Below are 26,811 nucleotides of genomic sequence, written 5' to 3' on the forward strand. Positions count from 1 at the left end.
TTCTACTTTCACTAAGCTAAAGTAAGCTTTCCTTCTTACTTTTTGACTGATTAACTGATTAGTTTTAGAGGTAGAATCCTGTAAGAGTCAAAACATTACATTCAGAAGCAGCAGATTTTATAGTTGTTTTACATTAGTTGTTTATAGAAGTAACATAAAACATATTCACACTACTCTAAGTAGTCGAATTGGATATGCATATTACCAGTTAGTAAAAAGCATAAGGCCTTAGGTTAAATAGCATGTTGCAGTGACTAATGAGAAATCTGAGGTCAGTTACACTTTACACCGAAATGGATTTCATTAGATACACGCATAAATTTGTCGAAGTTTTTTCAGTATGACAAGACAAAAAAAAGAGATTACATTTAAGCCATGAAGACCTGAGAAATATATAATTTGATCTTGGGAGATCAAAATTAAACTGCAATAATTAAAAAGTTAAGTGTTTGTTTCTTTAAAATGTAATTGAATGCAAGTTTTGAAATTTGAGTTAAGTGCTTGCATATATTAATAAAGCACAAATACTTAAAATACTTTAAATTCTTGATTAGATGCTATACTGCAATTAAGTCAAAATAAGCCTGTGGTTCACAGAAGAAATATTTGAATAAATAATTACAATAGGTTTAACAGGCATGAGATAACTTTTGTAGTAGCAACAGGCCTGCAATAGTCCTCTGATTTTAAAGACTGGAAACAACTCCACCTGCTGGTTACTTTGAATATTTTCCCATAGTCATTATTGATAGCTACCGTTTCCCCACAAAATAATGTTAAGTAGACTGGATAAGGGTCCTATTAACAAACATACCCAAACACAAGCCATTAAATGGCTAAAGAGCTCCAGCAGTATTGATAAGACACAACAGTTACAGTTAACAGAAGAGACTGCAGTCAGTAAAAGATAGCTTTATTTAGTCTGGGGCACATCTGTGTTACATCAACTTGTTAATGTTATAAAATACAAACCATCATTTCAAAATAAAAGCAACGTAGCTTTGAAGTTTATTTTGTTTAATGCACGCTTGTCACCTTTAATAAATACTCTCCATTTATACAAGGACAACAACTGCTAACAAGAATGCAACAAAACAATATTTTAAACAATATATTTCATTTTTAAGAGTCAGAGGAAAGGCAGACACAACAAACGCACGGTAACCACGCATGGGAAAAAAAAGGCAGAAATGACAAATTGGGACAGCTGGATTAATGCTCCTCATTAAACTAGTGATTATGTTTAACATCAAACAGCAGAGTAATATTGCACCGTCTGAGATGTTGACCACTACCTAATACTGCAGGAATCAATAGACTGGTCCAAATGATTGCTCCGTTTAGTTTAAAGTGCACCTCAATGGGGTTCATTTTGCTCGTCATCGACCCTTATGGACAGTGACACATTGTATTTGTATCCGATTGCTCATAAGAGTAATTGTACCCGTCTAAAGTGAGAAAACTCACTTCACATGTCTGACTGGTCTCAAGAGCCATTTCAACTGGAACGGAAAGCTAATACTGTGAATGAGTATTCATTATTTAGATTTTGGCCCCTATACAGGTACACAGATCCTCTGGGTTACAGGTCCAGGGGCCGTAGGAACAAGGGTTACGTGTTACAAAATGCACAGATGCATTATAAAGGGGACAATTAAAGATATAATATCTACAATTCTCTTATATAATTCACAAAACATTTTTGTTCACTCTTTAGCAAACAACTTGTTTTTAAGGAACACTTTAGGAATCAGCACACATTCAGTTCAGACGTGAACAAGCACACAGAACAGGCATGAATCGCTCGCCCTTCAGTCAAAAACAGAGACAAGGAAAAGAACAATGGCACAGACAAAGGAAGAGAAAAGTAAATACATAAAAAGTAGTAAAGAACAGTACAAAGACTAAAAGTGTTAAAAAGGAGAGTAAAAGACAGAAAATAGGACGTTTGCTCATGTGGTGATGTTAAGCCTTTTCTCATCCTATTCATTATCGATTTCTACACATTCACTATTGTGAATATGCTCATAAAATAAAATATCTGACCTCAACCAACAGTAAGGGTTTCGTTTAAAAACAACTGCCCAAATCGATCAGGCATCAGACTGGTCACATTCAGAACATGTACCATTGAAACATCTCACACACATTTACATTAGCACCCTTGCACACGTACGTTCACATACGCACACAACGTACCAACACTTCTACTTGTCTACCATAAGAAAAATAATAGATTTCCCATCTCACATATCTAATTTCTGTTACTCTGTTAACATGAAAAGAAAAGGTGCAAACTTCAAAAACTAGTCTATTGTAAGTGTCTTTGAAGGCAGTAGACAAAATACTGCCAATGTTTTCCTTGTCTACCACAACACTGTCAAATGTTACACAATGAAAGTTGTAAAACAGTTTTTACTTTAGATTTTCATATACTTTAGTCTTCTCAGTGCTTAAAGCGGTTTATAATTGGTAATTTTTTTTTTTTTTTTTTTTTTTTAAATCAAACAGCCGGCAGGAATTCTAGCCATGTTTAATAGCATTTTTGTCTTTGTTATGCAAAAAACAACAACAAAAAAAAAAAAAAAAGTGACGATGACCATGCCAGCAGACTCATTGGAAGCCTTCATCCAATCAAGCCAAGGAATGTGTGTTAGAAATAAAGTCACTTTTCACCCAAACAGTAGTTCATTATTTTGTAACATTGTTCCAATCCCAGGTGTTGAACTCCATTCGCATTACATGGTTGTGGGGTACTTGTCGTCCCATTGAGTAACTGGCTCAGTTAACACAGTTAGGGAGCACTGAGTAGTATTTTAACAAAGCCTTATTGAATTCATTCTGCATTGTTAATGAGCCGAAGACGATCCGTGTCACTGGAAGATGAGGATATGGTTGCCTTCAACGGAGAGGCACCAGCTATATCCCATAGACTTTGGACTGGATGGGGCTTAGGGGCAGAAACGGTGCTGTCCTGCTGGTGGGCATCACCTGTCAGTCAATTTGAATGACAGCACAGATGAAAATACAACCCTGAAGATGATGCAGACTAATGTCAGACCTTCTAAAAGCATTTCTGAGATGTGCTAACCTGAGTAAACAAACCTTACACTTTGGTGGTTTTGTCATGAACTAGGGGAAAGACTAATGAGTCTTCTGTATTCAACATTAGTTGCAGATTTAGATCTATACATTTTTTTTTTCCCGCTTGAAAGAACTAGTCTGTGAACTGCAAGGAGTTCAACACTAAAGTCCTCTTAAATATTGCAGGAACGTTTTTCATTCCAGCGAAATCTACATTGTTGACATCAGTCATTTAATATCGCTGAGGAATTCGCTTTAATTCCTTGTACGTCCTTCATTCAGTATGTCTTGATAAGAACATTCCTTATTTTGTCCTCAAATAACATCTGGTCAATGCTGAGCAAGCACCCACCACGTCAATGCTGAACAAGCACCCACGTCAATGAAGGACAAATGTCCCGACTAGCATCTGTCCATCTGAGACACCTATACCTCTGTCTTTCTGTCTGTTCAACATTCAACCATTCATTCACCTATGAATAAATGCTCTCTCAATGCCTGTGCGTGTCTCTGGGGCTCAAATGCGACCATTGCCATGGCTACTGCCACGTCTGGAGGACAGGCCGTGAGGGGTGTAGTGACCGTCAGAGGTCAAGGTCAGGCCAGACACCTCACAGGCCAAAGCCAGCTGCCTCAACGTATCCAAAGCATCTAGCTTGGCACTCCGCAGGAGGTCACACTGACCCTAAAAAGAGAGAGACATAAATTACATGAACCGGGTTGGTTATGAAGTTATATTATACATCAGTTAGCTCTGGTGCATGAATTTGATTAGGCTCTCAGTCTGTGCATTAGCAGTGGGATTTTTCAGTGACTTATGCAGGTTACATATTTACGCCAGTAGGTATCTTTTTGAGTGAATCATTGCATCACTGAATCATTCATTCAAACCGATTTGTTTCATGACAAGTCAGTTACTGAATCATTCACTATGTCAAACCACCCTATTGCATAAATCTTATTTTCATAGATTTTACTGCGAACAATTCATCTGTGTATACAAAAAGTAAGATTTTTAATCAAAATGTTAGAACTCTAATCCCTGCCATAACTATTTTCTTTTCCAATATTTTGTTACACTTGGATGTACTTCATTGCAAAGTATTTCATATACAAGTCACAGCAGCAAACATTTGCCTTTTGGGAAATGATCATGAAAACTTTTTTTTTTTAAACAAAAACATTTTATAAGTGGACCTCAAAGGGAAAAACAAATTCATTAAAAACATATGTCCTCTTTAAAGGACATAGAAGATTTATTGACTAAAGCTCTAAAAAAATACAGCAACTGTTAATAATAGCCAAACAAGAGACTTGGTTTTTCATAGCTTTTATGGCAATGTCTCTTGTTTATAGTCCCAAGTGTAAGGTAAATGCTGTTGCATAATCTTTTAACCCATAAACATCAAATGGAACTGAAACATGAATTTCCAATCGACTAAAACCTGCTCATTTCAAAAGTCCACCGCACACACGCTGTATTTATAAGGTCAAACAACTTACGTTTGCAAGATAGAATTTCAAAACAACCGAAGCCTTTCTCCCTTTCGTCTAAAAGCAGAGTGAAAACAAAAAAATTCAAGGCTATTTGAGGGAGGGAAAGAGAAGCTCACGCTATTTACCTTCAGCACAGTGATGTTCCAAGCGAAACTTTCCACAGCTTTACTTTGTTTACGGCCTTTTAGATTTTCCTTTTCTCCCAACCTGGGCAGGTCTTCATGAAACACCATTCCTAAGAGGACACATAACAGAAAAGAAACATACATAACGTGTATCATTTTCTTTCTTTTTTTTCCTCTGGCTTGAGGTTTTCAAAATGCCATTTATGGTGCAAACACGCTTCTGCAGGAACTGAGCTGCCAAATAATGGATGATATGTACTCATTCATCCTCTGGTTAGATAATATTGTGCTTCCCTTGATGAATCTTGGCATGGCCTCTGTAAGCTGCCCTTTCATTCCTAATCTGCTGTGTTGTCTGTACTCGCTCGCTCTTATTTCATCAATATAACCTCATAAGGACATAAGAACACAATATTTTGACCTAAGTGCCTCGGATATATGTAACTGGGGGTAAAAAAAAAAAATATGTGAGAGATAATGAGGCTAGAAACAGACAGTGATGTTGTCATATCCATTTAATGATCTTGTCATATCCATTTCTTAAGATTTTAGAGTAGTAACTGTATAACTGCAGTATTTTGGTAGTTACCATGGTAAAACTAATTTGTTGAGCTATCATAATTTAAAATATTCAACAACAGTCAAGCTACTCTTTTGAAAAAGTTACTAAAAAAGCCACTAAAAAATAGTAACAAAATACAATTTCCAAATAAACTGTTTTATATATTCTTACTACTATTCTAATAATATTTTAATAAAATTTTAATATACTAATAGTTAATTGATCATTTTTTGCATAAAAACATTGAGGGGTTTTTAATTAAAGAATGTCAATTAGGGTGACAGATCATACTTGAACAATTACGCACTTTTAAAAACACCCACATTTAAAAAACTGGGTCGCAAACACAGTGATAAAAAGCACAATTTTCTACATTAAATATAAAAAGGAAGACGGAAAGCTCCATGCAGGGACTGTGAATGATTTATTTAAATGGTGATTTGTTTATTTACATGACACCACCAAAATGAAAAGAATCAGACTTCCCAAAGCTACATTCTTTGAATATTGCGTCGACTAACTTGGTTATAAAGCTGTGCGTCCAATACAATATCACATAACAGTGGTGGTATGGTTTGTCATGCTATAAAAACAAATATGCTTTGGAAAAAAGTTTGTAGCTTGTTACTGGAAAAGCTACACAAACAGAGCCATTGATAGTGGGGTGAAAAGTGTGTGACTTTTCAAGGGACCCCCAGTGGTGGGGAACCCACTGCGATTTTGCCAAAGGGGGGCCCCACAAGATAAACAGTACCAGTGATCCCGATTAATTAACAACAGCTCTGCTGTCACACTACTAGAAAATGTAATTAAGAGCATCACTAGTATAAGTACCTCATCAACACTGGATACTGTGTAGACTTATATAATTTCAAAACAACTCTGTGAAGGTATTTTCAGCAGCTTTCAGGATAAAAGGCAATGTTTCAAAGTGTTGATAGGGGACTGTGTGTGTTGTGAATAACAGGATCTACTTGGAAAAGTATTTTTCAAATTTGAAAAATCTGTGAATTGTTTCTCAAGATTTTCTCACATCCTCTGGGACCTGACTAAAATATCATTCAGTGGAAAGAAAATACAAAGATGATTCATCCCCACTCATTTTCTCCCCCCACACCTCTACTCACCTTCCTTCTGCACTTGTGCAATTCTCTCATGCACTCCGTCTGAATTTTCTATCAGCTGTTTGTTGGCACAGATAATCTGAAGGAGGATACAAACAGGAGCTATATTATGATCTGCTCATATATTTTAATAAGATTTTTTTCAGCCAAGACACACTTCTTTGATCAAATGGCATAGCTAAAAAGAATCCAAAAAAAAAAACTAAAGCATAAGCAGCACAACTGTTTTCAAAACTGATAACAATAAATTTCTTGAGCACCAAATCAGCATATTATAATGATTTCTGAAGGATCATGTGACTGGAGTACTGGCTGCTGAGAATTCAGCTTTGCCATTAAAGGAATAAATTAAATTTAAATTAAAATACATTTGAAGAATAAGCAGTTATTTTAAAATGTAATGATACTTCATAATATTACTGCATTAAAACATAAATTCAGCCTTGATGAGCGTTAAGAGACTTCTTTAAAAAACCTATTCAACAGTATTATACGCTTACACAAATTTTATGAATATGGCTTAATACGTGAACCCAAAGGACTACTTTCCTCAAAATATAACCCTGCTGATCTCACATGTCTCCCAAAAGAATGAGAAACTGCGCTACGACTTATCCAAGCTAATTTATACATTATTCATTCATTCATTTCATAAGTCAATACTTTTACTTTATGTAAACTACTCTCTCGTTTCTGACATAACAAAAAATACTCAAACATTATACACATCTGAGAACTCTATTATGAACTATGAAAAAGAGATCTTTAAGCAATAAAATTCTGAGAAGACCCTTGCTGCCCTCTCTCACAGTGCAGATATTTATAAAATGTAGTCCTGCCAGTCAGCGCTGTCTGACTCTCTGGGTCTCAAACACACAACAGGACCCAGAGTCAACCCACAGAGAGAGACAGAGAATGAGGGAACCTACGAAAGGAGAGGAGGAGGATGTGACTAAAGCCTGAAATGTCTTACTCACGCCGATGTGCCTGTCCTTACTCCCACACACATACACGTGGGATGGATAAAAAGACAAATGCCATTGTAATGGCAGGTAATGCAGAGTTAGCTTATATTTGCAGCAGTGAAATGCCATGTTTTAAGAATTACATAGAGAGAGAGGTCTCTCTAGCCTAACATTTAGGAAATGGTTTTATCTGCACATTAGTGACGCCTGGGAAATTTAGCATAAGCATGAAGTTGGCCTACTGTAGTCTATGAAACAGAACCACCAACAGCCCGACAGAAAAACAAATGGTAATGATGCATGACATTAAAATAGCCTACATAAATGGGCGTCTCTTACCGTGTCATAACCATTTAGCAGTTTACGAGTGGCATCAGTCAAGTTGCCCACAGGTTCCAGGTATGGGTAACCTTCCTTCAGAGTGAGTGTGGCACTTGGGGGCCCATCTGGACTCTGCAGCCTCGTGGCTAAGCTCTGGATGCACTGCTTCAGTGTGGCCATTGGGGGGAGCCCACACTGCTCTTTAAAAGTCGCTGTGGCGCTCTACAGAAAGAGAAAAACATGAACACACAGGCACACACTTGGATAACACAAATATTTCAATAAGCCCAAGAGACAGAGATAAAAGTAACAAGACAATACGATAAGCACAAAAAAATGTCATGTTAATAAACAAAATAAACTTTTTTTTAGATGTCTCTTGTGCTCATAGTATTTATTTGATAATTTTTTTTTTTTTTTTAAACACAGTAAAACAAATATTGTGAAATATTATTACAATTTAAAATAATCGTTTTTCAATTTATTTTAAAATATAACTTATTCCCGTGATGGAAAAGCTGAATTTCTAGCAGCCATTACTCCAATCTTCAGTGTCCTTCTATTATGCTGATTTAATGCACAAGAAATATTTCTTATTAAGCAGCACAACTGCTTTCAACATTAATATTTTTGTGGAATACTTCTTTTTTTTTTTTTCTTTAAAAGACAGAAAGTTTAAAAGAACAGCATTTATTTGAAATAGAAATCTAACATTATACAGTACATTATACACTTTTGATCAATTTTATGTATCCTTGCTAAATGTCTTAATTTCTTATAATATTTTTTAAAAGAAAATAAAAAAAATGGACCCCAAACTTTTAAATAGTATAGTACAGTGTACTCTGAAAGTATACAATCACAACTGCAAGATCTATTTAAAAAAAAAAAAAAAAAAAAACAGGAGCCAAGAGTCTGAAAACTTGAAAAATGGTGACATTTATATTGTTTGACACTGACTGAATTATGTAAAGCTAATCTCACGAGGCAGAGCCAAAATAATGACTTCTTTCCTTTATACAGACAGATAAACCTGTGCAATTTAACAGCTTTCTGTGTCTGCATGACTGTCAAAGGCCTCAGCTAATCACATTTCAGCTTTTTATCATACATTTCCCTTCATTACATTGTGGCAGATAGCGAGCGCGTTTCTATTTTCCACCTGACAGAATCACACACCCACAACCGTGATTAACAAAGCCATTTGGAGATGTACGTGTGTGTTAAGGGGGCTTCATGTGGGTGATTAATCTGTATATCTGTGTTTATTTGTATGAGAAAGAAGTCCATAGGGTATATGCTGTGAATAAAGTGGACATTGTGGCTCAGATATATTATACTGGAAAATGGAATAGATATGAAAGAAAAAGGGACCAGTGCGTACAGTGACCCCCATTAAGTATTCGGACACTGAAAATGTATGAATGTCATTGCATTAGATAAAAAAGATGATTCTTTCAATTCAAAGAAAGATAAGAATGCATTTGGGCTAAATTTATCAAACAAACAAGTCTGCTACCTGTGGTGTGTGAGGTAACGGATTCGTAATTCTACTAAAAAGGCCCACTGGATCAGATGGTTAACGGTAATTGAAAAGATAAGACTAAAGCCATGTTTCAAATAGCTTTTGGGGCTGCTGTCTGGTTGGGTGTTTATCTCGGAGATCAGCAGGTTTTGTGAACACAGTAATTATGGATGTGGAGTAACTCCTCTTCCTCAACACACTGCGGTAGCAACTAATCCTGGCACTGTCACCTGACCCCACAGATACTCTACCCTCCATCCCTCTTCCTCTTACCGTCACCCATAAATCATACCTTAACTTCACAGAGTCTAGGTCAGCAGAACTGTTGCGTTTCATTTCTAGGGCTTGCTTGAAAATTCAGATCAACACATTGAAATGCTAAAAATGTGCGTGTTTACATCAGTTTAGTTAAACCCCAGAAATGGCAAGTGAACTGAGGTTTGCTTTTACTCCAGTGAGGAGGTGTCTAGTTTTTACATGTTCAGAACTGAGACTTGCAATTTCATGTCAGCTGATTATTAAAAGTCTGTCAGTGACTCTAAGCATTGCTATTGCTAGTGAGGTCGAATCTTCAGGTGAGTGGATTTAGGATGTGAAGCTATTACTTGTGTACACTGCAAGCAAATGTTTAATGAAAAGAAAACAAATATATTCATCCACCTAATGTCTCACTTTTATATCTGTGTCTGACATGGCCGTGTTATTGGTGAGCGACACATATTTACAAACGGCACCAATTATCTGCACGACCCACTGAACAGCACTAATAGCACTGACAAAAAGCTACTTAATTGTTTTGTTCACTATTTCCAAACCATTATTTAGACAGCTCTGACTGGGAGAGCCAGCCGTCAATCTCTGACACTAATGTGGCCTCATCCAATCACAAATACATCCATTTGAAATGAAGTACATTAGTAAAAGCTGCACCCGTAGAATATGATAGTATTTACTATTTATTTAGCTTTTAGATTATAGGTTTCTATGCAGTGCACTGATAACTTTTGAAAACTTATCAGAATGCTAGTCCCCAGCACAGCCCCAAGCATAAAGCGATAAACCTTACATTTTTGACAGGAATGAAAATAAGGCTGTGATGGATAGAAGTGCAGTGGGTCCAATGGGCTTTATTGTTTTTAAACAGCATACCGATAGTTCAGCTGATGAAACGTCTTTCTAAATAACTTTCAACAGAATAATAACTTCATAAAATTGTTTTGAAAGTTGTGAGGACCTTTACACAGTGTGTGATTTTGCAAGGACCGTAAGTCTATCCCTCACGGTGTTGTTTTCATCTGCGTTAAATTCAACAGTCTAACCTGATTAAGGTCTATAGTAAAAAAAAAAAAAAAAAGAAACTAATCATTCAACCTCGTGTCATTCCAAACCCATAAGACACAAATTAAAATATTTTTTATGAAACATGAGAGGTTTCTGTCTCTCCTTTGAAAGTACAGGCATGCAAGCCTAATCTGAATCTGTTCATTTTAACGAAGCAATCATATTTCTTCACAAAACTTGGATTAAACCACTTGAATCTTATGGATTCGTTTTACAATGTCTTTATGTCTTTGAAGAATAACCAAAGTCTTATGGGTTTGGAACAACGTGAGGGTGAGTAAATTTTCATTTTTTGGGTGAGCTATCCCCCTATTACCAGCAAGATTGCCTTGATCATCCAGCATGACATGGGAAAAAAAACACGCTGGCTGACCAGCACCAAACCGCACTAATCTACATAAACCAACCTGAACCAGAATTGAAATTCCTACATGTGTAACCTGGTCTTTTCAGCAGGGTGTGGCTGCCAAGTAGTGAAGAAGTCAAATTGCTAGTATTACTGTTGTCTGAACATGCACAACCTCCCTTACCAGTGCATCCTCTCGCAGGTCTGTAGCTTCTCGCAGAGGTCCGCTGGCTGGGCGGAAAGTGTCATCCAGCACTTTGATTCCCGTGTTACGCAGAGTGACATACTCTCGTCCACGCCGTGCTCCTCTCCTGACGGACAGACCCCGTCTCTGGGCCTTTCCCCCACCTCTGCGGTTAGTGATGGCAATGTGAACAAACAGGCTGGCATGGGGCAAAGGGTCTCCAGCGAGGCCCAGCAGGGGCACATTGCGGTAACCAGGCTGTAGACAGTCAAAAGCGATGGTGTACTGGCCAATGAAGTCATCGCCTATATAATCATCATCCAGAACTACGAAACGTAGCAGGGCTAGTTCAGGCATGTTCACCTGAAAAGAGAAAACAGTGAATGTCATTTTTGGCCTCTTCAGGTGTGCAACATTCTACAGATGCAGCTGTAAGGAGAATTGAATATCTAAGGTGTGTAAACAGACACTTAACACACGAGCAGACATTCTGAAATATGAAGCATTCAAAATTTAGTGCAGACCACTGAGCCAAACGTGCCACTGTAACACCACAGAATATGGTAGTTAAAAGATAATTTGCATAAAGCGCATTCCCACCGTCTCATCTATTTAAATATGGAAATGTTTAGCATGCACACACAATATCACCTGGACATCTGGCTATGTAGGACAAACACACACATTAATAAATAAGGATTTAACAAAATCATCATCTTGCACACCATGAATAACTGTGGGACTGTTACAGTCTGGAACAACTTACAAAAATGATTTTGTAACTATTGTTAGATATTCACATAACCAATAAGCATACTCACGCAGTAACAAATACATTGAAAATAACAGGAAGTCCATTTCACTGCTTCCTTTGTGTAAGAAAAACAGGAACAATGGTACCTCAGAGTAATATCACTTAAATTACTCATTTGCGCATCTCCAAAAGAAAACGTATCATTATCGAGAGGTGTGTGTGTGTAAGCATATTCATGATATGTAGATGTATGTGTGCTAACACAAACACACACAAAACAAGTGAGACACAAAAGAGTTATGGTCACACTGAATATGCATATTCACACTAAGAAAAAGGAAAAACTGAAAATCTGGCAGGAAAACAGACAACAAAGATAAAACGCCTCAGCTGGCAGCAGACACCCACGCAGACGCCTGGACACAACTCATGCAAGAGAAAATAGTTCAAGACAGGTAATGCAGCATCTCAGAGAACCTGCTTCATGCTTCTGTACATGGACAAATTTAAATGAACTCTACAGACAAAACTGTTCTATGGTATTACCATGTTTTTGGACATGGTAATACCATGTTAAGACCATGGCTGTATGTTGCTGTAATAACATAAGGGTACCAAATAAATACTGTAAATACAATGGTACATAAATAATTACAGTACAGAAAGGACCATACACACATCTAGGTATGACAAATACATACTCTACAGAGACATTAAATAAAGACCATTATATAAAGAGTTATATAGCAAATCTCAACTGCTGAATTGCTAGCATCATTGCAAAATGCAAGAATATTAATACATTATCAACCAACTCTAATCTGTTAAATGCGACTATTGGGCATGAAGTTATTAAAATGTTATCAAACAACATCGTGATTTTCTGTAAAGCTGCTTTGAAGCAATGTGAATTGTGAAAAGTGATACACAGTTAAGTATGATTTGACTTGACTTGACATTGAGACTGGCATCATTAGGGGTACAGAGCTCTCTGTTACTTATCATTTTAGTGAAAAAGGCCACAGGAAGAGATGCGCATTTGCTCCTCTTTCCTCCTCTGTGTGTGTGTGTGTGTGTGTGTGTGTGTGTGTGTGTGTGTGTGTGCGCGTTTGTTAGCAGGACTCTGATAGGTGTACCACTCCCATGACTTATAATTGTATGACGTCCTTGAGCTCCAAGCAACAAGAGACAAACAAATGCAAACAACAAGAGGCACAATCCCCCAGGACAGAATAAGTGTGTACGTGTGTGAGAGATATATTTGTGATTTCATTGGATCCTTCTCAAAACCTCCTCTTCAAATAACCATATGGCACAGTCTTTGGTTTAAATCACAATAGCAGGGATTTAAATTTATAAGCGATAAGGACAAGTCTCACCCACAATTTTTTATTACTGTCTACTTGCAATACAATGTGTATGATGTAGAAACCCATCCAAAAGGCATATATCTACCTTTATGCTAAACATGGATGTACAGTGATTCATATCGGAAGACTGTTGTTTTCTAGTCAGTGGTGCAGAGCATTTATCAGGTCTAAACATGACAAATGCAAAAACTGTGTAGGGTAAACAGGCAATAAATACAGAAGTATTTATTTACTGCATATTCCTGTCAAAGTCTTCACTGTCATATTCTAATAAAGGATATTTTTTATTTTAAAGCCTCCAAATTCCTCTTGTTTCAGCATGAAATGCAAGGTGTATGGAGCTTTGTTATAATCTATACTTGTGGCAAACAATATTAGCTGGTTTATATTTAACTCGGTCTTACAATACGAACAGTTCTGGCATGTAGTGTGACAATAGTGTGTTTATTGAGTGCTTGAACATCTCTCTGCTTGTTGATAGAAACTAGTATTCTTGACAAAAACATTTTTTAGCCTTCAAAAATTGCTACTAACACAATTTCCTCAAACATACACTAACTCTCCTCAGATGAACCTAGTAAAAATGTACTGATTGGTTTAAGCAGTCTTGCATGTTTGTGTCCACTTCATTGCACTGGAAATCACAGGTAAAACAAACCCTCACCTGCACCGAGACACTCTTAATTTGCATCTCGTAAATTAAAGCTGTCTAAATTTGGCACGCAACTGTAATTAGGCCCTGCTAAAAGAAAGGTCACATCACTGAAAAAATAAATAAATAAATGCTGGAAGAAACTGCCACCCACTTATAGAGCAATGTAATGAGGTATCTAGACTGTAGGTTTGAACTACAATCCAGGGCAAGAGCATTAGTGTTAGCAGGCCATTAAGTTTTGATGTAAACCTTCCCTAATTACAGATCTAAGAAGAGTTGTGTTGAGTTGCACACTCTTGCGTCATCCCAGTGCATCCACGAGGACAGACTGCATCCATTAACCTCATTCTGGTTGTGGATCACAGGTCAGTACTCTATACATTCATGTTATGTATGCAACATTTCTGTTATAGTTTCCAGCTCAGGTTAATGCATGCTAAGAAATGAAAGCAGATGGAGCAACCAGAGAGCTAACCTTTTATAAACTCACTGCATTCTATCAGGATGTGTTTATGTCCAACTACATAGAAAGAAAATCAGCATGTCTTCAAAAAAAAAAAAAACATTCAAACTTTCACAACAAATCTCAGATTGTCATGAATCAGCGCTAAGAGCAGAATTAGCTTTCAGCCATTTTGTTGTCCTCTCAAATTGATCAGGCAGAGCCAATTATATTTTTGTTACGGAAACACAATCCTGTCAGTCGTGTTTTCACCTAATGGTAACAAAATATAACATGTTAGTTTGGAATCACCTTGTCATCATTACAATCTTCTAAGGGAGGTCAATGAGTATGTGCTTTAGGATGATGGGGCATAGCCGAGCTCAGTTGGAACTGTTAATATTGCATGCAGCAGGTAATCAGTGTGAGACATGGCTCAGTTGCTGCTTCATGGACTGCAGCATTCTGATTAAGACACATGAGAATGGACACTGCCCTCAAGACTGATACTCACAGAGAAGCTCAGAATAACTTTGCACGTCACTGGCTACCGCTACACCACAGAACAGAGGGTCAAAAACCCACAGGCAAGGTGTCATGTAAAACGTCTCATGTCTCAAAGTTTTATACCATCTTTTTCTATCACAGAAAAACATCAAACTACAGACCAGAAGTCAATAATTTCCCGTTTGGGAGCTGTGTTCTATTCATATTCTTATGCAGAACTGACCATTCGCAAAGAGCTTGATTGACAGGCTATCTGACCAATCATAATGCCGAATCCATCATCTTGTCTGACAGCTACTGCCGGAAACTAATAATAAATTAAATTTTCTATTAATTAGATTGTGTTTTATTAAAGGTGCAATAGGTGATTGTCTTCAGAAACATTTTTTTGTTATGCTGGTTGAAAGTCTCTTCACATCCTGATAGCAATCATTAAGTTAAGTGGTCTAAATATATTCATATATTCTGTGGACGGCGTAGGACCAAGAAATGTTCATCCAATCAAAACGCTCATTCCGAGCATTTTTACTGACTTTCCTACCTGCCTGTCAACGTGTCTTTGCATACCTCTGCGCACCCGGTTTGCTCAGACAGGATACGTCATCAGCGTGTTCACATCCGCTATGCAAACTAAGCGAGAATAGCAGGCAAACATCAAAAACCTGATCTTCCTTCCTTGTATTGTAGTACTTTAACTAACTGTACTATAAAAGTTCTTACCGGTGAATGACATATGATGTACTGTAGTAATGTTGTCTCTGGTCGTCTGATCTGTTCGCGTTCATGCATTCAGGAGGCATGGCTTTGGACGGCGATTTGCAAGGAGGGTGGGACGTTCACTTTCAGTACTATCAGGCTAAAGTTAGCATTTTAGCATTTCAAGATCTCCTACTGCACCTCATCTACACCTACCCCAACCCTAAACAATAAATGCAAAAAAACAGTCATTTTTGTTGTCAGTGTGAGAAAATTTATGCTATACTGATGTGTGCATGCCCATTTAGCCACAGCTGTATGCCTTAAAAATAAGACAGGAGGGTAGATTAACTTTGGTGGACTTCGGTGAATAATGTTGTGTTCCGTGGTTGAAATAAAATACTTTCTGATCTTCATTCATGTTCATTTTGTGCTTTAAGTACAGATGAAAAGATGAAGGGTCACGTGGCGCTTTAACTGAGGCAATACAGTGATCTGTCATTAAAGAGCCACAAAATGGTATTTATTGTTAAAATTTCCTTAAAAATCACAAAATTTCAGAGCTGAGAATCCTGAGACCTTGTACCAGAAGTAACCTGCTCTGTCTTGTCTGTCGGTGCATTGTCAGTTTCCTCTTGCAATAGCAACAGTAACTAAGGAGGGCGGGTCTTTGCGAAGGGTCAGTTGTCATATACAATGGGCAGTTATGAATAATTATATCCAAAACAGTGATTTTATAATTATTAAACGTATACAATGACTGCTGGTCATTGGTTTTGTGTGTGTGCATTCATTGTTCACTCATTTTACCATGGTAAAAATGTAGAAATTAATGGCTACAATACTGGCTACTTCACAGCCAATTTGAAAGTTACATGCAACTGCCACTAGGGGGCAAAATGCAAAAACCATATGCAAATATCATAGATGGTGGAAAGGCTGGCTTTAGTTTCAATAAAGTGTTCCAACATCACATATGAAATAAGTTAGATTTATATTCATGATGTTCTCGCTCTCTCACCTGGAACTCAAATGTCTCGTCAAAGAGTGGGTCATCCTGGTTCTGGGCAGCAGTGCGAGTTCTCTGCTCTGTGCAGTCTGCAGGCACTCCGTGCAGCTCCAGCACCACATATGGGTCAATGACCTCACCTTTGGCACCAGAGCCTTGTGGCTTGGGTAGACTATGAGCACTAATGACCTTCACCCTGAGTGTTTGTGGTGGTACACCGGGCACGCAGCCTTGTGACTGGGCACTGAAGTAGGAAACCTCCTCTCGCATGACTGCTGGACGAAGAACATACCCACACCCACCGTTCTGCATAAAACGGCCACGGGTCAGGTCTAGCATGGCACCTGGCGTCTGCTGGTTGAGTGCCACCAGTTGCACACCTCCTTTCCAGTAGCCTTGTGGGTTTGGGTTGCTAGAGTCAAGCCTAACAGAGCTGGGCCGCACACGAGTTAGATTGCGCTTAGTAAAGTTCACCAGATCCTCTGGGCTCTCACTGGCCAGCCGTCCTGCCTCTCCTTCCCCAAGAGAGCACAGGGTCCAGTAAGGGGGGTCAAGGTTCATAGGTGTACCTGGTGTAGATGGAGTGGAAGGGGGGGAATGCTGTTGGGATGGTTGTGCACTCGTCCGGTGAGCATAAAAGTTGCGACTTCCAGTACGAGCAACTGCGACGAGATCAGACAATTCACGCCGCAAGCGGAGGCGCCTTGGCTGTGGGGGCGGCGGAACAACAAGGACTACCCCCAGTTCCTCTTCCCCAGGGATAGTCATCCTTCTGCCAGCCAGAGGACCACCACCACCAATCTCCTCATCCTCCTCAGATACCTCTCCTTCAGAACCTTCCTCTTCGGGGGGCAGCTTTTTTCCGACAAGAAGCACCTTTCCCTTCAGCTGCTCTGGAGAGGGCAAAGTGGTTGCACGACCTCCCAGACTGACAGGCAGAGATTCAGGGGTATAGAGCTTGGGTCCAAAAACCTTTTTTAGGTGTTGTGCAAGAGTACGTTGCTGGGAAGTTGAGCAACGCTGGCATAGATACAGCAGCAGAGGATACTGGGAGGTGAGAAACGCATACTTGTTGATTACTTCCAGTGCACTGCGTAGAGTAACAGAACCATGATGGTGATGGTGGTGGTGATGGTGGTGGTGGTGGTGATGCTTTCCATCTGTACCATGGTCTACACCCAATAGTGGCTCCCCTTCTGGCCCATCGGTAACCCCAAGCTCTAGACACCGACAGCCAGCCTGCAGGGCTCGAATGAGACCCCCAAGATCAGCTCGGCCATGCACTTGGTCATCCAGCAGGTAGGAGCGGTAGGAGGCACTGATGAAATAATGAGATAGGGGCATCTTCATGTCCTGGCACACATTCTGGTGCTCAGGGTCTAATAACTGGCACTCAGCTGACTGTAGGTAGCGGGTAAAGCCATCCAAGCCCAGTAGACCTCGTTCACGCCCAGCTGCAGAGGGCTCAAAGCGGCGAAGAAGCTCCATGCAGCCCTCTGTGGTGGCCAATGATAGGCCTTGCTCACTCTCCAGGAAAAGACGCAGGTCTTGGGCGTCAAGGCACTCTCTGTCTTTTGAGAGTTGCACTAGCAAGAAATAGACATCAGGTCGCGTACACAACTCACAGTAGGCCTCCTGGAATTCTTCCAGCGTAACATGAGAGGTTAGCTTCTCTTTGCTCCTCTGAATCTCCTTAAAGCGCAATCGCACCTGATAAAAAGAAAAAAGAAAGTTGTATTAACATTTTTAGTACACATATTTGTGTTGGCAGCACTTTTATGGATAACAGTTTGAGCTAGAAACCCAAACCTTGTTTTTTCAAAGCGTGATTAGAAGAGGATTAATCTACAAACTATTATCATTGTGGGGAATGCCTTGCTTTGGATATTAAAGTATTTACTAAATGATAAACAAAAGAACATAAGGACTACTGTCAGGTGATGGTTGGTTATTGATGACCAAGGCCTTGAGAGTTCTGCAGTCTACTGTAATTATCATCTGTTTATAATGTAAGCCTGTCTCATCAGTTTTTAAGGTTTGAGTTCTTGAATAAGAAATGCTGGGGGGTGATATTCTTCCTTGAAAAGAACTTTGAAACTTAATGAGCAATCGCAGTACAAAACTATTACACAAACCAGAGGCAAATCAAATAATCAGCTTGCAGCAGATAGTGATTTGAATCTTGAGAGACAAAATGTCATAAAGAAAACAAATTTAGGGACATCAGCGCTTCACAGGGCCTACTGTAGATCGTGTCCTGCATTTTTCAAGATTAGTATACAGCCAGGAGCAAAGTGAGTCCTGCCTATACAGTCAGCTCCTCAATGCTTGCCCTTTTTGCCTTTACATGTCTCTCTAGACACATGAAGCAGATGCCTCACACCCGCTGTCACAAAGACTTGGAGACTTGGCCCTGTGACTTCTGCCTGTCCTCCTCCTGTCCCCAGCTGTCCAGTCCACACACAAACACACATGCATGAAACTACTGTCACAGCTGCCAAATTGAAAACCAAACAATTGCTGTGCGCCTCAGCAGGGCTGGTTATCAATTCAAGCCAAGTAATGATACAGAGAGACTAGCTTTGGAACAACAATCATATTGCCTGTTCATATTTATGGCTCTTTAAGTGTTTGTTTTTCATCTCTTACTGCTCTAGGACAGTAGTATGATTCTTATTTTATGCATCCTACATAAAAACCGCTGCAGTATATGCATTCCTGATTGCTTTCAATTTGGGGAGCCAGACATTCAGTATTGCTAGGCTTTTTCTAAACCCATTTACTCATGAAATGCAAGATTTTGTGGTCAATAAATTGAATTATAAAAGAATGTCCTACCTTTGCTTCCCTAATGCCAGGGCAGAGTTTACAGATGGTGGCCACTGCTGTGTCCTCAGACACAATTCCGTGTCCATCTTCATCAACGAGAGCAAATTCTGCCACCAACCAGTTGTGCCTCATCTTGCTTCCAATACTGCCTTCTCCCACCCCTCCATCCCCTCCACTCCCTCCACCAATGGAACCAGGGTGAGACAACAGGTACCGCAACCCTGTCACCCAGATGTTGGCCACATCGGCAGAGAGAGCAACCAGGTCAAGGGACTGATACTCATCACCGTGAATGATGGAGAAGGCTGCTTCTTCAGCAAGGTGATCCGATGGGCCATTGTGGAGAAAGGTCTCTGTGCTTTTCCCTGTACGGACCTCGCGAATAGCAGAGATGTCAAGTCGAGCTCGGTCACCATCTTTCTTGGAGGGTTCCCAACGGAGGCAGGCCAGCTCAGGATCCAGAGTGTAGAATCGCGAGTAGATGCGCGAGTTGGGTCGCACCTTCTTTAGCTCGCAGCCACCCTGCATGAAGGCAAGGCAATCTGCAGCACTGCTCACCTTCTTTTCTGATGGCATACTGCTGAAGGAAACAGTTTTCTTTCTCCCACCACTGACCTTGGCCACTGAAGGATCCTTGGAGAAAACAAAAGAAGAAGAAAAAAATCAAACACTATGTGAACCACAAAGGAAGAAAACGTCTATGTCATTCTACACAGTGCTGTTCTAGTAAAGCATCTTAGCAACAAAGCAAGATGGAAATAGTCTCATCCATTACAGAAAGTTCTTTGTGTTCAAGCATGTCTGTAGGTTTACGTCCAAACATGATGCATGTGTCAACCTGAAACGACTTTTTGCACATAACCATTCAGGTACTCAGGTATTCTTTGCTATTCTTAATTCTGTATTTGTAATTTTAAATTATTGGTGTCTAGTTAATTTTACCTAGCAAAACCTAAAATCTTGGGCTTCATAAAGAAAAAAGAATATCCTTTATAAATATTCAGATTTGACTGAATTCCCAAATAGGATGATTCAGTAACATGTTGCTGAAAAGATTATGTAGCAATTCAGCCATGCACATTAACATTTTAAAAACAGCCATTCATTTTCAAGCATTTCACTCCAGAGATGCAGAATGATGAAATGATAATGAAATTCATTTTGGAGTAACAGAAAAAGGCAAAAGCTAAATGATGGCAGAACTAACTGTCACCTTGTCCGACCCACTGAAAGGAAGAGTGATAAAAGGTTTATGTTTGCTGGGGCTGGTGGTCTTGCTGGTTTAAAAATGTGTGCTTGCAGCACTGGCCTAAAGTATCTATGTCCTAATACCTAAAAATGTATCAACAACAAAGCCTCCTAAAGGAAACACATTATGCCATTGCAGTAGTTAGAATGTGTAATCTGGGATTTCCACCCCAAGCCATTTGGCACTAATCAGACTGACTCTCATAACAGATATGCAGAGAGCATGCACGCAGAAGCTAATGAATGTCAGACATACCAAATATCAAATATGGGCTTTATACAATCAAGACATGAATAATCCCATTGGAAAGTCTTCAGCTTCTCTGCATGTGCCATAACTACCCTAGTGAAAAAAATAGTATACTTAAGTACAATTTATTGGTATGTACTTTAGTGTAACTAAATATATTTGTGGCACACTATAAATTGGTATACTTAAAGTCTGCTCAATTGGAACAACTAATTTTGTACTAAATGCATTTTAGTTGTGAAAAAGCAGTGCTGAAGTTCAACTAAAGTTGTAATAAATATACTTGTTTGTGCTAAAGTGGAACTATTCCAAGTATACTTAAGTACACTTTAAATATCCACTCTTTTATATAATTTTTGAAATGCAGAATTCATTCAGCATAAACTTCAAATGTATTTTGGTGACATTACAATTGCAATTCAAATACACTGTAAGAGTGTTGAACATACATTAATATTATCCTAATAACAAACTGAGGTCATACTATCCCTTACTTTTAGTGACTTTAAAATGCATTGCAATGGCATTCCAAGTAAACTTGAAGTGTGCTAATGGCACAATTATTGAGTGCTTCAAATGCAATAAATTAACCTTCATAAATAATGGCACAGCTTAAGAAATTGCCTTTTACTAACACCCCCAGCATACCAGGCAACTCAATCATTCAGAGAACATCAGTGGAACATTGAATACAAACAATTGAACATTGGCTGGAGGAAACACTGCAGACTGGATTCGAACCCAGGTCACTGCCACACACACGCACTTGCTTTACCAGATGCGCCACCAAAGCAGACATGCGCTGTGATAAACTGCGGTTACTTTGTAGTCTTTCTATACTGTTACAAACACTACTATAAGTAAACTTTTTTTTTCTCCATCAATGACAGCACAAATTATATGGACTTAAAGACTGCAAATCGCCGAAAAGTCTTAATATAGGCGGTGCATGGAAATAAACGTGAAATGGCCTGTATAGAACATGAAAGTGCGTTAAACTTAAAGCTGTTAAAGTCAGCGGACAAAACATTAAATATCATCTGCAGAATGTTTTGCTTCCCTTTTACATTACATGATCTGTCATTAACGCTGCAGGAAACAATTGGATAAAACGGAATAACATTAGGTTTTTTTTGTACATGCAATAAAACACAGACAGCTCCGTTATGCCGAGTTCACACTGCACGATTTTCAAACTCGTCGGATCGCTGTTGTTTTCACACTGCGTGACTATCTGGGGTAGCATTCAGTCGCTGTTCTGTTCACATTGCACGATGGATCGGCGACAGGGGCTTTCACATTGCACGATTTCACAATAGGAAGAATCGCCGACAACTCTGTCTGATCCGCAAACTACGTTTCACAACAAAACACACGCGAGAAGTGATAAGGAAATAACGCGAGAATCCGCATGCGCCAGCCCGTTGTTCTCGAGCTAGACTGGAAGTATTTAAAAAAATATAGCCTGCAAATTGTCTATGTGCTGATTTCCAGCTACAAAAAGAAAAACAGATTATGCAGGAGGGAGATGCAGGGATTGTGTTCTGCAAAGAGTGGTAAATAATAATTTGCAGTAACTGTTATGCTGATGTTGCGGCTGGTCAAGCCTTTGTGCTCGTTTCTGTATGATATAATTGTACATATTAAAATACTGATATGGTCTATAACTCCTCACCGAACTTCCCTCTGCTCTGTATCTTTGTCTCTCATTGGCTGAAGGTCATCGTGATGTAGTTTTCAGTCAGAAATCATTGCACACAGCGTGATTGTGAATCGCCGACAGCTCCAGATATTTAGCATGTCAAATATTTCACAGGCGTCGGCGACGTGTCGGCAATTCTCTCAGATCGCGTCTGTGATAATTCACACTGCGCGATTCTCACTCTCGTGTACGAGCTCCGATTTGCCTCCAATGTCGGGCATTTGTCGGCGATTTATCAAAACCTGTCGGCGAGTGAAAAATCGGGCTAAAATCGTGCAGTGTGAACTCGGCATTAGTTGGTGGAAGAATGTGAACGTACTGCTAATGTTTCAGTGCTTGCGGAAGAAATAAAACCATCCGTAACATCTCTACCCATTGTCTGTGCACGCTTCAACTCTCAATGCACTGCACAAATATTCATGTAAAATGCAATGAAAGGTTTCGCAATAACCTGGTATGAATTTAAATTATTTTAATACATTTTGTTACTTTTCATGTAGTTAATGTCTCTGAATTTATTTGACATTTTAACTTTTGTGTAGTTTCGAGGGCTGGTCAGGATAATTTTAATAATTCGCTTAATAATTCATAATATTTTGACAGCCCAAAGAGCTGCAGTCCACATTTCCAAGTGCAACGTTGTCGTTGTTCGTACAGGACATTAAAGAACCATTAATGGAAAAAAGTGTTGGTGCAGGTGCATTGGAGTGTACTGGGAATATACTAAATATACTAAAGTAATAAACCTTCTGATCAAGTTTGTGAATTTCAAATCCATGACTATATGTTGTTTACATACTTTTGTAACTACTTTTTATATGTGACTATGGACCACAAAACCAGTCATAAGGGTAAAATTTTATATATATATATATATATACACATAAATATACACAACTGAAAGTTGAATAAATAAGCTTTCCATTGATGTATGGTTTGTTAGGATAGGACAATATTTGGCTGAGATACAACTATTTGAATATCTGGAATCTGAGAAAAAGGCCTTTAAAGTTGTCCAAATGAAGTCCTTAGAAATGCATATTACTAATCAAAATTAATTTATATACTGTGTGTATTTTATTATTATTTATTTTATTTTAAAAAATTTTCCTTTTCACGGTAGGAAATTTACAAAATATCTTCATGGAACATGATCTTTACTAGAAAAATCGTTAATTTTGACCAATACAATGTATTTTTGGCTATTCTAAATGTACCCTTGCTACTTAAGACTGCTTTTTTTTTGCTTTTTTCTTTTGCTCCAGGGTCACATGTGTGTGTAAAGCTGCTTTGCAACTATGCAAACTTATGAAAAGCACAATTTAAAGTGTGGTTAAATTATTGAAAAGGTAAAGTTCATAACTACAAAGTACTGCATCATTATGAATTATTATAATACTTTTTTGCAACTCAAAAACATTTATTTTTATCTATACTATTTTTATACTCAAGTAGAACTCAAATACAGTGTATTGCATTGTACATTTAATCATAACAGGTCAACAGAGGATTCAACTAAAATAAATTACTGAAGGATTATTTCAATATTTAACAAATTAGTTTTATTTGCAAATCCCCCATTGTTACATTTGCGCTGTAGGCAAAAGTTGTGTTTGGAAACTCTGCCCTTACAGCACCTGTTAGCAGAAACACACTGTATGTTTCAATTCAAACCTCACATTTTCTTTGGTTTTCCCAAAAAGAAAGTCTCATCTTAAAAAATAAATAAATAAATAAATACACAGCATCATCTTAAAATAATTTCATTATTCTCATATTTGAAATACATGGTGAGACTTGCGTCTTTAGCTGCAATGAGTTTCTAGACTCTAAAGGTTTCTTCTGAAAAAATGTGCTAAATCTGCAACACAGATTCCCGCTGCGTGGCTGAAGAACGATCTTACAGTCGTTGGGTCCGAACTCAAGACAGGAAGCACTGACAGACAGGGCTTGCAAGTCACCCACTCACTTGATGGACGCTAGGGCCAAAAGCAGAGCGGTTTTGAGCGCCATGACCCTTAAGCCAGCTTTTTGAAGCATCTCAAAGGGAGGGCCCTTGAGGGCCCCGAGGACTATAGATAAGTCCCAGGTCGGTACAGTCTTAGGGCAAGGAGGATTTAACCACCGAGCGCCTCTAAGGAACTTAACAACCAACTAATTTCTGCCAACAGTCCGGCCAGCCTCGGGAGAGTGATTCGCTGTGATGGCTGCCATGTAGACCTTGAGTGTGGAAGGGGTGCGCCCCTTGTCCAGCAACTCCTGCAGAAAAATTTGCACGTGGGACACGTCACATCAAATCAGATCCTGATTACGTGCTGAACACCAGTCACTGAAGACTGACCACTTAAGGGCATAGAGGCGCCGTGTGGATGGAGCTCTAGCCTCTAAAATGGTATTAGTGACTCCCATTGGGACATGAAGACTCCACAGTTCCAGCTGGGGATGCCAAATCTTGCCCTGCGCTTCTCTCCTCAGTGGTATTGACCACGGTGCTGCAGACAGCAACTGGATGATCTCTGGGAACCAAACTTGGTTCCTCCAGAGGGGGGCCACGAGGAAGAGAGAGCATTTTGTTTCTCTGATTCGCCTGATAACCTGGGGTAGCAGGGCGATCGGAGGGAATCCATACAGACGGGTGTTGGGCCAGTCGTGGGCCAGAGCATCCCGCTGCTTTGAGAAGTAAGTTAGGCAGTTATAGTTGTCTTCGGAGGCGAAGAGGTCGACCTCTGCATTGTCGAAAACTGACCAAATCATCTGAACTGTCTGGGGATGTAGTCTCCATTCCCCCGGAGCTACATTGTCTCTTGACAACATATCCGCTCCTTGGTTCAATCTGCCCGGCACATGAACCGCTCGTAGTGAGAGGAATTCTTTCTGTGCCCAAAGTAGGAGACGTCGAGTCATCCTGTGAAGTGGACGTGACTGGAGACCGCCTTGGTGGTTGATGTAGGCCACCACCGTTGTGTTGTCTGACCAGACTAGGACGTGATGTCCCTTTAAGGCTGGCAGGAAGGTCTTCAGGGCCAGACAAACAGCCATCATTTCGAGGCCGTTGATATGCATGGGTCGCATGTGGGTCATCCAGGAGGCGTACGCCGGATTACCATCGTGCAGAGTGCCCGAGCCTGAGCTGGAAGCGTCTGTCGTGACTACCTTCCTCCTGGAGGTCGTACCCAGCTGTGGATGTGAAAGTAAGCATCCTTCAGATCCACAGACAGGAACCAGTCCTTGGGCCGAATCTGCGCGAAGGATCTGCTTCAGTGTTAACATTCTGAACGGCCGTCGCACGAGGGCTCGATTCAGAAGTCTGAGATCAAGAATCTGTCTGAGCCCACCGTCTTTTTTGACTCGCCGTCCGCTAAGGGGACTGTTTCCATGGCACCGTTTCCATGGCACCCTTTGCAAGCAGTGTGTGCACTTCGGCTCGGAGAACGTGAGATTCGTTGTCCTGCACGAAGGTCTGCACCACGCCTCTGAATGCAGGCGGCCTGCGAGCGAACTGGAGCACTTAACCTCATTCTATGGTTTTTAGAACCCAACTCGACACGCCTGGGATGGCTTTCCAAGCCGGCAGCCGGGAGGCGTGAGGTTCTATTTTTATCAATGACTTTTCGCGGCCGCAGGGGGAGAACTGACATTTGTGGACATCTTCGTCGAGGGCAGCTCGCTGTGTGGGGAGCTGGCCTTCGTGAATGTTTTTGCCTTTAGTAATGACTGCTTGCTGCCCGAAGGGGGAGAGCAGACATGTACGAGAGGTTTTACTGATGACAGTTCGCCGCCAACCGGGGGAGAACTGACATGTGTGAGTGTAGGGAGAGGAAATTTGCTCTTTATTAAATGTGGGTCCGCCGTCACAGCGGTAGTTTGGGGCACACACTAAAGTGACAGGACGTGCCCTGTTACAACACCTCCACCACTCAGAGGCATTCGAAGGGGTGGGGAATAACTGCAAGCTGTCTTTGAGGGGATTCCGGTGTCCGCGAGAATCATCCCTCTTCTCTTCCTCGCCGCACACAGATCAGGACAGCTTCTGAGGCCCAGGATTAGTGTTGTCATGGTACCAAAATTTCAGTATTCTTAGTATAAATTTCGATATCAAAGCAAAACACAAAAGCATGCTAAATAAAATAAAAAAATCTATTTTTAATAAAGTCAAACAAAAATAAAATGTAAAAAAATAAATAAATATTATTATTAATAATAATAATAATGATAATATATATACATATACATATATATATATATATATATATATATATATATATATATATATAT

The 26,811-nt window shown here is 39.5% G+C and overlaps 1 protein-coding gene across 3 annotated transcripts in view; it reads right to left on the bottom strand.

Annotated features, from left to right (window-relative positions):
- Positions 1-896: 896 nt before the first annotated feature.
- Positions 897-26,811, bottom strand: part of plcl1 (phospholipase C like 1) — a 75,477-nt gene continuing 49,562 nt past the window's right edge. For all 3 annotated transcript variants that reach the window (XM_058786811.1, XM_058786813.1, XM_058786812.1), the window contains 7 exons: positions 19,346-19,969; positions 16,520-18,217; positions 11,075-11,437; positions 7,697-7,900; positions 6,396-6,471; positions 4,707-4,816; positions 897-3,769 (listed from right to left, as the gene is read on the bottom strand). In XM_058786811.1, coding sequence (XP_058642794.1) covers positions 3,602-3,769; positions 4,707-4,816; positions 6,396-6,471; positions 7,697-7,900; positions 11,075-11,437; positions 16,520-18,217; positions 19,346-19,969 — 3,243 coding nt within the window. In that variant the 3' untranslated portion in view covers positions 897-3,601. The remainder of the gene's footprint in view (positions 3,770-4,706; positions 4,817-6,395; positions 6,472-7,696; positions 7,901-11,074; positions 11,438-16,519; positions 18,218-19,345; positions 19,970-26,811) is intronic.

This window comes from Onychostoma macrolepis, chromosome 09, assembly GCF_012432095.1.
Source record: "Onychostoma macrolepis isolate SWU-2019 chromosome 09, ASM1243209v1, whole genome shotgun sequence".
NCBI classification, from domain to species: domain Eukaryota; kingdom Metazoa; phylum Chordata; class Actinopteri; order Cypriniformes; family Cyprinidae; genus Onychostoma; species Onychostoma macrolepis.